Source organism: Argiope bruennichi, chromosome 8 (genome assembly GCF_947563725.1).
Source record: "Argiope bruennichi chromosome 8, qqArgBrue1.1, whole genome shotgun sequence".
Lineage (NCBI taxonomy): Eukaryota > Metazoa > Arthropoda > Arachnida > Araneae > Araneidae > Argiope > Argiope bruennichi.
Window position 1 is genome coordinate 71,596,974 of NC_079158.1, and position 12,447 is coordinate 71,609,420.

The 12,447-nt window shown below is 26.8% G+C and overlaps 1 protein-coding gene across 3 annotated transcripts in view; it reads right to left on the bottom strand.

Annotated features, from left to right (window-relative positions):
- Positions 1-10,871, bottom strand: part of LOC129980867 (ATP-dependent RNA helicase A protein-like) — a 40,076-nt gene extending 29,205 nt beyond the window's left edge. Inside the window, exons 1-8 of one of the 3 annotated variants that reach the window (XM_056091308.1) lie at positions 10,792-10,871; positions 10,402-10,521; positions 9,682-9,825; positions 8,141-8,317; positions 6,371-6,510; positions 3,948-3,994; positions 2,309-2,445; positions 210-305 (exon numbers count right to left, since the gene is read on the bottom strand). In XM_056091308.1, coding sequence (XP_055947283.1) covers positions 210-305; positions 2,309-2,445; positions 3,948-3,994; positions 6,371-6,510; positions 8,141-8,317; positions 9,682-9,825; positions 10,402-10,515 — 855 coding nt within the window. In that variant the 5' untranslated portion in view covers positions 10,516-10,521; positions 10,792-10,871. Of the gene's footprint in view, positions 1-209; positions 306-2,308; positions 2,446-3,947; positions 3,995-4,650; positions 4,762-6,370; positions 6,511-8,140; positions 8,318-9,681; positions 9,826-10,401; positions 10,536-10,791 lie in introns of those variants that run through there. The other 2 variants (XM_056091309.1, XM_056091310.1) reach the window with 2 other exon arrangements.
- Between the last annotated feature and the right edge of the window lie 1,576 nt (positions 10,872-12,447).

Sequence of the window (12,447 nt, forward strand, 5' to 3'; positions counted from 1 at the left end):
TTTAAATGTATACTCAAAAATATATACTCAATACAACAAAAAAAAATTAAAAAATATTAAAATCAAGCATTAATAAGGAACTGAAATTATTCTAAAGGCACAATTTTAAATATATTCTACAAAGAGCTTAGTTATAGGTAAAATAAGTATCACCGCATAATTTACAAATAGTTTTTCCACTAACTGTGGCAAATAAAAAAAATACTCACATCTGGGATATCTTTGGGTTGAATATCCAATTCATTTAAAGTTGCATAAATCTCATTAATAAGTTCAGGATCAACACTGACTTCATATGGTTCTAACTAAAATTTTAATTAAAAAAATTTTTTATTAAATTTACATAAACAAAACTATTAGTTAAAATACTAACCATATCAAGAAAAAAATATTAAATTTTTTTCAAATAAATGGAATTAAGCAAGCAATTTTTCTAATGATACATCAAGTTGAAATCAATAGGATCTTTATTAAGAAAAAAAGTGTAATTGTTATAAAAAAGAAAAATACCTGTTTACTTCAAAATATATTCATAGTAAAATAATAATACTTTTTTTCTAGAATTTCAACTGCAAACATTAAACATTTGCAATGAAAAATCCATTCATTACATAATATATCTATTTTTTGAATAATTGTCTAAAGGAAATACCATTCGTATAATAATTGGAGCAAAAGATTTTAAGTACTGTAATCTTAGGGAAAATTAGCACTCATAAAAGATTGAGATTTTGAACTAGCCATCAAAAAACATCTGTAAAAAAATATCTCTTCTGAGAACTTACTATTCTCAGAAATTTCCTAACTTTTTTTTTGGTGCAAAAATTATGTTGCTAATTTAAGCATAGTCTACATGTATATTACACAAATATTTTTAATAGAAAAACAAATGAAAAAAAGAAAAACTTCCCTAATTCAAACTAATAAGCAAAATCAATGGTTAATACATTTACTTCATTGGCTATCTGGCAATGAGCTGTAGTCAACCAAGTAATATTTGTAGTGCCAAAAAAAGGAAACTCGTGAATAATAATGCTTATTTTAATTATCAATAGCAAAAATCAATAAAAACAAATTGCCAATTTTAAAAGAGCCAAGTACAATAGCTGCTGCTTAATACATTCACTTTGGAACTAAAAAATTCTGATAACAATAACAATCAACTTCCCAATAAAATCAACTGTATTTTTATCATATCAAGAGAGAAAAAATTCATCAGATCTGGCTACTATTCCAAAAATAACAATCAAAAAATTTATTAATTGTTGTGTATTGTCAATTATTCCTTAATGGTGCACTTATATATTGCCCATACTGTATTATCCTTTTAAAATTTGTTAAATGATGATTCTAGTTTCAAAATTTCATATGCTTCATTCATTTCAGCATTCATTTGAAAATTTCTTCAACACATTCTTTTGTGTTCGAACCACTGACATCATAATATTGATGACAATATACGCCAGTGTACTGTCATCAACTGGTGTGTACTGTACTCTCATCATAATGTTGATTGCAATTTGTTTTGGGAATTTTTTTTCACCCCCTTCGGGAAGTGATGTGTCTGGTTTTATCACAGTTTATGCAAGTAAGAGATTCCTTGAATTTTTTTTAAATATACTCTTTATGTATATTTCTTCTGAAAATTTTAAACATCTGGCTTTTATAAAACATGATCCTGATCCATAATGGAAAAGATTATAACACTGAATTGTACCTAACCAGTGTTAAAATATTTATATTTTACTTTTGATAAAAAGCAGATTATTTAGTTGGAAGACTAACATATTTGTAATTACTTTGAAGGACAACTTGAAACAGATGCAAAAGCTCTTTGATTTCATAGCTGATAAATTGTACAACTTTTTTTAATAATGATGACACTACATCAATACTACCCATTTCAATAATGAATATAAAGAGAGATTATTTTTATTTTACATAAAATTTTAATTTTAATTTAAATATGATTATAGAAATAAGAATCTAATGTAGGAATAAGAATTCAGAGTATGCAGATTAATTTATTATTATTCACAGAAAGATCTCAAAATTTATCATCTTTTCTTAAAATTGTCTGAGACAAATGCCCCATTCACCTCACCTTTGTCTTAGAAATGGCCCTTTACATTTTCATTAAGAAAACTGAATGACTGTTTTGGAGACAAATAAGTGGTAGGTTGTTTTTTTTAAAACTCCACACACAAAAAATACATACACAGAAATACACAAAATAACTTTCAGGTAGGTGGAAATATTTAAATGCCATACAAAATGTTATTTTTTTAACTCTTTTTTTTTTTTTTACCTTATCAGATTCTTTCTTCTTTGTTATTCCAGTGTATGCCTCAATTACTTGCAAATGATACAACTGCCGTACAAGAGAAAGTGCACATGACTTAGATGCCATCTGTTTATTTGAACCATGTTCTCTAGCATGTAAAGCTATAAAGGAATAGCATTTACTATAATTAAAGCAAAAAAAAAGCCAGAAATTGCAATTGAATGTTAGAAAATATCAAATGAAATTTATTTTTTTATCAAACATCAAATGAAAAGATACTCTGAAAGCTAGATACAAATTTTTGCTAATCACAAGAACTAAAAAAAAAATTGGTTACTGTTATTTAATGTACAATTGAAAACATCGCTTACTAAACAGTCACAAAAAAAAACTCGTACTTATATCTATATCAAAATAAAATGTATTTTTTGTATTATCTGATAGCTAATGTCACTCACTTTATTTGAATCTCAGATTCTATGCAATAAAGTAGATATTCTTAACAAAAGCAAGAAACTAACAACCATTGTTTTAAATTGACATCTTTTTATTTTATGGAATATTACAACAGCGCTGTCACTTTCAATGGCACACTGCCATTCACTTAACATTTTGAATTACAAACGTAAATATAACAATACTGAAGATCAAAAAATTATCTTTTTAATGGTACTAATGTTTTAACCAACAAATTAAATTTCTATTTTTAATGATTTTTTTCAAATATAATTTAACCATAGCTTGCACGTTAGAAAAATAAAATTTAATCTGCATGAGAACGGTATGCATGCATGAAAAAAAATTAGCTTTTATCAACAAGTTGCCATCACACTGACAAAAGCTCAAATTAAAAATAAGTTAAATATTATTACAAATGAAATAAATATGAAATATCATTTTTCTAAAAAAATAAATACAAAATATAACAGTTACACTACCGAAATGTACCAAAATTATTTAATGATGACAGCAGTAGTATAATCAGAATTTGCCAGAAGGGCAAGTGCCCTGGGCAACATTAATAAAGAGTATAATATTCCAATATCAATTAAGTTCACTGGATTGAATAAGAAGTTTTTTTTCTTATTTCAAAGAACTTAAATGATATTTCTTAAAAGCAAAAGTGTTAATTTTTTCTCTTGTTTTAATTTTTCTACATATTCATTTATTTCAATTAATTCTCAAAATCAGATTATTATTTAAGTTTAGTACGGAAACATCATTTTTCACAAAGACAGATGAGTATAAACATTTGAAAATAATTTTTTGATTAAAAAGCAAAGACAAATGGGTCTGCATAATATAAGCAAATCATGGTATTAGAATTTAATAAACTAGACTCAACTCCTACTTTTAAAAAAATAAGCACAGAAAGTCACATTTTTATTCTCAAAACAAAGCAAAAAGCTAATTAATGTTTTGAAATTCTTAACAGTAGAAAGATAGAGAAAGTTTTAATAGATTGATAGCAAAAAGAGAGAAATAGAAAGTTGATTGAAAGATAAGTCTCTAGACAACAGCAATTAGAAAAATTAAAAGAAAATTATAAATTACACATACATTGCTCAATAATAAAAAAAATTTAAGGGGGGGAGGACACTTATTTTCACAGAAACATTAAGAACAATTTTAGCAAACATGATGTAACTAAACATATACTTACAACGGCCAAGTTGCTTGACATATACACTCATTTCGCACAAATAACTCCTGTAACAATGAAATAATCAAACAATAATAATGAAACATGGTAATCAGCACTAATCTCTCAAACTAAAAAACAAAATCTTCATATGATAAGCAAGAAATTTCAAAAACCATTTTAAGTTGACAATAAATAAAAATATAAAAGCATTCAACAAAACATGCATTTGAGTTTCAATTAATAAACAGTAGCAAAATTCTACAAAAAGTAAAAATGGAAAAAAAAAAAAAATCATAACCTTATACCAATACTACAATATAATTGGAAAGCCTACATATAAAATAGACTTATAAATGGAAAATATAAAAAAAAAAACAATTTTAACATTTCAATTATTTTAAAGTTTTAACTTTATTTTTTTGATTATTCAAAAAAATTCAGGTTGTTTAAAATTTTCAGATTAATATATATATATTTTTTTAAAAACTATTCAAAACATTAATAAAATATATGATATCATACACAAATTTTAAAATTAAATATTTTTCTTTAGTTGCATTTACTTATTTTCCCTCTTCACTTTTTTTATATAGTTAGAAATACATTAATTGATACATGCATACAAAAAAAAAAAACACCAAATAGTACAAAATATTTTAGACAATCAAAAGCAAGACAGTAAATGAAAGGTAAAAAACAACATTCACACATGCTTACTAACCTTTTTAAAGGCAATACATTCCAGAGTTTTAGAAAGGGCATTTATTTGTTGAAAATAATCATGATTGATGGTCTAATCACTAGCAGATTCAGCACAATATTATACCAGTGTCTGCATAAAATAAAAATAAAAAGTTACTTCCAGTTGTACCTCAATTACATAATAAAAAAAAGTATTGATATAATTCCCAAATACTTTAAAAGAAATAATCATTGAAATTTGATACTATAAAAAATGGGAATATTAAAGGTATTTAATAAATGGAACTTAAATTTATCTGCATTTAATTAATTAATAATGATGATGATTTAATAAATTCAATGAAAATTACATCAAAGTAAACTTCAATTTAATATTAATTATTTTCTAATCAAATACGATCACACAATAGAAACATATTAGCAATGACTGAAAATTCTCTTTTCTCTTTAAAATTTTTAAAAGGCTCTTCCTAAACTTTTACATGATTTGTTAAATTATTATTCTTGTGTCTTTTAAGATAAAGTTAAATTTTTAAGATATATAAACAAAGCACAGAAAGAGTTAACCATTTAAAGCACCACAACCAACTCCGATTCCTTTTATTATTTCCATTTCAAAATAAAAATAAACCAAGTATAGCAGATTCATTCACATTTGTTTATTTGTATCCCAGTTATTGCTTTTCAGATTACCTTTTTTCTTTTTAGTTTATATTCATGATTTACACATTGCATGATCTAATACAAGGTGCAAATAATGATGAAATAATTTTCAGTTTGATGCAGGAACAATAATATCTAACATAATTTACATGGATATGTAACATAATATCAAATTTTTTAAGCCTATCATTCTTTCCACCTTAGTTATAAATTGGAATTCAGCTTATGAAAATGCATGTTCCTACTGAATTCTAAAATGTTTTATAGTAATTAGAGAATTGTCAACCAATAAATTATATTTTACATATTTTGCTATTGATTATGAAAATCGTTTAAAAATTATTTTGAAATGAACGGGAGAAAAACAGTTTATGATCTGTAAATTTCTAGCATGATTTGCCTACCTGAAACAACATAAATATTTTTTTTAATACAATTTCCAAATAATCTTACAGGTTTCATATATAATTTAATTGAAATTACAATTTAGAACTAATTAATTTTTATATTTAGTAGCTTATTATACACGAGAGATTCTGCATGCATATATTTATTATGACATAATGCAAATCTTATTACAAACAGAAAAGATTTTTTAAACTATTGCCTTTAGAAAAATTAATTTGTTCATTGGATTTTTCCTGGGGTACTTTATAATATAGATAAAAATTAATTTCCAATTATTTTCTATTATTATTATTATTATTTAAGTTTTCAACTGTGAAACCCCCATACAAAATTTTCCTTTCAAAAATATTTTACTGTATTTGTTTCAACAAATTGAACTTACTTTTTACCAATTATAACAGAAAATAATTTAAATTCTAATGCATTCTTTAGTTCTGTGCATGAATTTCACTCAATAATTGACAATAAAACCAAAAAAAAATTAATTTCTTCCAGTTCTTACTCAGAACTGAAAGAAACATAAGATTTTTTCACAAATCATCTAAACATAGAAGCTGGAAGTGATTAGACAGTGATCAATTCTGGAATGTATTGCCCATAAAAGGTTCAAAATCATTTTTTAAAAAAACTAAAATAAAAAAAAAACTAAAAACAAAAACTAAGCAAACCTGTTGTGATCTGGTCCAACTACAGAATACTTATATTCCTGATTCAATTTATTAGCCTGAAGAAATTGATGTAGTCGAGATTTAGCATTATCAAGAGTCCAGTTTCCATGAATTGCAGAATTAATATCTAGGTCTTCAGCCTGCAATTTGTAGTACATCATTAAATATATTCTATTCAATCACCAAGCCAGACATTCATTTTAATTCCATCAGCACATCATAACAAAGGAGTGGTAACAATCCAAAATTAAATGTCAATGTGGAGGAAAAAAAGAAAAAAAAAACCTTTAGATATAACAACCCTTTCAAAAAAATATGCATTATCCTTATTTCTATTATATCATTTAGATTGGTCAGTCAGAAAATGCAGTTATAGGTTTATAGTCCATGGAAGGAGGAGAGCTTGTGACACACTAATAAATCATTTACCACATTAGTTGGAATAAAATCGGCATGGAATGATTGGCCTAAACAAACGAAATGTCATGAATTTGTAATGTTGCTTTCCTGTACAGTATACCACTTGGTGAAAAAGATAATATTACAGGCTTGGTTGTAAAACTGAAGATTCCAAAAATGACGAATCCTATCTTGCTGATAAATCTATTAGAACTTGAGTTTAAATTATCTTTCTAGAACTTTTTTTTTTTTTTTTTGCTTTGTTATGGAAAACTATAGAGTTGGGAGATGAAGCTGAAATCAATCAGTGATGAGTTAATCGGTGAGTTGTGCAGTTGGTATTGAACCAGTAGTGAGTTAGAGAGGGGCATGAATAGAAATGAGAGGTTTGCTCCTACGGAATTCTCTCCAAATGCTTTGTGTGTTTAGGTTGTTTACTATCAATCTGTAACTTCTTATTGCAAGTTCTGTTTTTGCGTAAAATGTGCTTTGTTGTCTGTGTGTTTTTGTAAATTCATGTCGAATAAATATTACAAATTTGTTATTGAGTCATGTAAGACAGTTTCATAGTTCAATCGCTGCATTGGACTCTGATTTGTGGAATTTGTATTTCGCATAACAAACAGAATGATCATGAATGTCTGGCTTCAAAGACTATTTACCTGGAATGTAACTATTATATTAAACTTTTATTCTTTTTGAAAGAAGAGAACATATTATTTCAAGAGAGGAAATAATAGAAAAAAAAATTCTGTAGAAACTATTACAAAAATACTGAAAAGGAATATCAAGTTCAAATATTCAGGAGATTAAAAGACTTTTATTCCTATTTTAATTTAAAAATTAAATTTTTAAAAAGTATGAAGGTACTTAAGAAGAAATATGTCCAAAATCTCTAAAATGAAATTCGATGATGAATCTTCAAATAAATAACATTTCATTAGTCATCAGCTCAGAAGTTTATAACTTATTACTTATTATTTAGTATTCAATCAGAACAAAATAACTGTTGATTGTTGTCATCAGATTGGTCATTTATTACTTCTTTTTAATATTATTATCAGTTTATTTTTTAATTTTAACTATACTTAAATACAATCCCTTTTTTAATTCAATAATAAAATTTTATGAACAAAAAAAAAGACTTCCCTGTTTCTTCCATTTCTCTTCAAATATATTAAATAGGACAGAATTCAACCGATTCTTTTTTTTTTTTTAATCATAATGTATTTGATTGCTTTTTCTAAATCTGAATAAAAATTATTCATTTTTTTTTTTTTTCATTCATCATAGACTAATGTACATATACCACAAATATAAAGTTAATGTTCGAATTTTATTATCTTGCTTACAAACATTTAAAAAATTTACCTCTTCCATTTTCTTTTGATCCTCTGCACGCTGCACATAATTAGGAACAGAGCCTTGATTAAATGGAACATAATTATCTTTAATTGGATAATTCTGATCAGTAGCTTTCAATTGGATATGAGGTGCTTGTGGACCACCAGATGGTAATTCTGCAGGTCCTTGATTCTGAAGTCCAACCTAAAATACATATACATTAACAAAATTGTTAAAAAAATAAGTAATTTTTTAAAAAATTTATAAAATCAGTTTTAAATAATGATACAATTATTCATGTATTAAAAAGTAGATAAACACATTTATTTCTGCCTTCCAGTTTTTAACTTCTTATTCATTATCATAAGTTGTAAGATGCCATCAGTAACCAGTTTGTCTGCCAGAATAATTTATTGTGTTTTACTTTAACTGAATCTTATATACATAATTTGATATTCATGGTTACTTTAACAGCATAAATTTAAATTGATATAGGCACTTAATATCTCCTCCTCCCTGCAATTCCCCTTTTATTTTTTCATTTATTTATTGGTATAAAAAAAAGGATGGATCAAGCAATTATCTGCCTTATAAAGCATCTAAATTGCAAATTGTTACATCAAACTAACATTTCTAATTCTTCATGCAAAATATGCATTTGATTTTGACATTAAAATGGCATTGTGCATTTTCAATCAAACAGAATGTTAATAACTAGATGATAAACAGAATTAAAGATTGGTAACCATAATTTTTTAGCTTATGTGATATACTTAGTAATATAATTAATATTTTAGATTTCATAAAAAAATGAATGCTATAAAAAATAAAGCAAAATCCATTTATAAATTCAGATTAATCTTTCAATGAAAAAAAAAAACAATATCTTCATTCCTTAACTTTTAACAGAAGAGAAATAAATATTTAAATATTTTCAATAACAAATTATTACATTTTCCAAAAACAGTACAGTATTAAAACTTATATGCAAATATATAAGCTTGGATAAAGAAGGAACTATTTTAATTGTTTTACATGGAAGAAAGGTAAACCATTTTTTTAATGAAAGAAAACAAAAAAAATTAAAAACAGAGTTTGAATATTCTTAAAGACTAAGGCATTATGAGACTTATAACTGGAAGCTATAATAAGCTATTGAAATAAAAATTAAAAAATAATGTGATTATCTTGGGGGGGGGTATACGAACAAAACATAAATAGAGGGGGAAACACATTCTTTCAGACTTTAATCATACAAAAAGCAATAAAAATTTTGAAGTTTATTTTCTTATTTGCCAATAATTTAGTAAAATGCAATAACAAACTATACACAACATATGAAAAATTTATTTAAGTTGCCACAATAATAAAAGACATTGGGATTACAGAGCTCATGGTTTCAACCAGTCATTTTTAATTTATTTCACATCAAATTTTAAACAGCATTCTTTTTAATTTAAATTTTATTAGAAAATAAATAAATGAATAGACTTTCATGAAACATACTAAGGAAAATTTCTTAGTTTCAATATCAAAAATTTTACATTCAAGATTTGAGATCAGCTTACAGGCAATTCAATGGGCACTTCTGATTGCGATATTTTACCAGCTCTTACTAGATATAATAAAAAATCTCTAGCAGCATTTGTCTGAGCATCTTTCTTGTTTGTAGAGTTTCCTATACCAACATAATCAAATCCTGGAACTGTTACCTATAATCATACAAAAAGTTAAAAATTACTAAAAAAAAGAAAGAAAATGATACTAACAATTTGATTTGAATATGCATATAGAGAGATTTATTTCACAAAAAAACAACCTACTATATATATATTTTTTAAAAAATAACAGAAATTAATTTTAGCAAATTAATTTCCCAACTGCTACATACAAATAAAAAATATGAAAACAGAGCAAATAATTAATTTCTTTAATCCTCTCTATAAACCACTCTAATTTTTTAAAATTAAAACTTTAAAAAATCAAACTAATAACTTCAGAAAAATAACATTTAAATTTATAACTCCCCAATTCTTTATTTAAGAAATAAAGTATTTTTGAAATATAGCCCAAGTTCATCAAGCAACAATGATTCATTCTAACCACTCAAAAGTTATATTATGTATGTTAATAGCAAATACAGAAATCAATAATTTTACATATTCTACCATTTATAGAGTAATAAATGAATATTACAGATACAGAGTACTCAGAACAGAAGCAAAATTTACAAAAACAATATATCAAGATAAACACAAAAAACTTGGTACTATAAATACAATACGTACTTCACATAAAAATCTTTGTCGTTGTTTACTTCCAGTTCCTCTAACTTCATATGATGGGGTAACTTTATTCTTCCCACACCATGCATAAAGAAAGGATTTAGTAACATCTCCCATGGTTTCCTAAGGTTTTGAAACTAAACATATATTACTTTCAAATTAAAAAATGAATCAGGCATTATATATCAAAGTTGAGAGTGACATAAAAATTCGGAAATCACCAACAAATTTATACAATGAATAACAGTATTCAAACAGAAGTTCGCACAAGCAAAAATTGAGCTTTCCAAACAGAATTAAAATTTAAAATATAAGGATTGCATCTAATATTTACACTTGACAATAATTTCCCAATTCAAACAATAAAATAAAAGGCACTACCTTAATACTTACAAAACTTTAATAAATGCAAACTTGATAACTACCGGTACATCATTAGTAACAACAAAAACAAGGAAGTTAGTAACTTACCACAGTCACAGTTACTAATTCTCTGATTCGGAGACACAGGCGCCTCAGTCTCGGGATTCGTCTGAGCAAAAGTTCGAATTTCATAAATTTGTTCAATCAATCATTTTAAAATGATGAGATGTTTTCTGTTTTGGATTTATCTTTCCCTTTGACAAACAGACGCGTATTTTGCCAAGATTTATGGGGGATAGAATTCAGAGATGCAGTGTTTTGTTTTATATTTCCGTTCACAAAAACTTCAATTGCAAATGTGTTGTGTAACCAGAGAAAGCGGTCACCCCAAAACTTTATCACATATTCGCTAATAAAGGTGTTAGCCCAGAGAATGCCTTGCATGACGTGGCGTATTGGAATGAGCGAGGATAGAACCTAGGACCTTCTGGTTCGCAATCCAGTAACATGACTACAATACAAAAGCAATTGCTCGGGTAGCGTAGCTGTTAACTGGCTTATAAGCTTTCACCACAATGACATTCGCATACAATAGTTAAGAAATGGCCTTTGGCATGAAATTATCACTTTTTCTAAATCCTGATCAGACGATCCTTGAGAATTTTTTGACGATTAATCTCTGGCGTTGGTTAATAGTATCCGAAAATCGAATTTGTGTTTTAGATGCCTTTTTTCAGTCCGATTGAAACAATAATTTGGCACAAAACTACACTTATAATCCCAAAGATCGGACTGACGATCGAACACTTGTGGGATTTGACTCAAAATTTAATAGATGTCTAAATTAAATTTGTGCCTCGAATTTTATCTCTTTTGCTGCACTTCATTTTGTAGTCATAGTGTTAACATATATTCGGACAGCCGGACAGACAAACTTCTTCTGAACAAATTTTGTTCTAAATTTGGTAGAAATCTAAAAATTTGGTATAAATGCTGTATACCAAATTTTAACCACCTAATTTAAAGCGTCTTTGTCACAGACAGACAGACAGATGTTTTTCAAATTCAGAAAGATCTAAAGCGTGAATATTCGTCAAAATCTGAATTTTGATTTTTTATTATTATTATTATTATTTTTCCTTCGTTTCCAAGGAAGTTGTTGTGTTGTGGCTCATGACACTTTACAAACCCGCTGACAGTTATCTGTCAGTGATTTAAGCCGAATGAGCGTCTCTTATTTTTTCAGTAGCGCCAACTAGGGCAAAGAGTACGACTTGGCTACTTCATACGTCACATTCGCTTACACGACACCTTTTATAGGAGGGCATATTCACACCTCGCAGATAGAACACAAAAGAAAAACAAAAATGCCTAAACTGGGACGCTCAGATCACGGAGAAGACGCTCTACCCCTATTCCAGGACGAGAAAGTAATAAAACTGATATAAACTGATACAGAAAAAAAAAAATTAGAGTGTGCCACATACTTCTAAATGTACTTACAAGCATATGTATATACTTTCGAAAAATGTTATCTATACTTATAATAAAGCTCAATGTGTGTGTGTGTGTGTGTGTGTGTGTGTGTGTGTGTGTGTGTGTGTGTGTGTGTGTGTGTGTGTGTGTGTGTGTGTGTGTGTTGGCGCTCTACAGGTCAGGTCATTTGACATACAGCTATCAAATTTG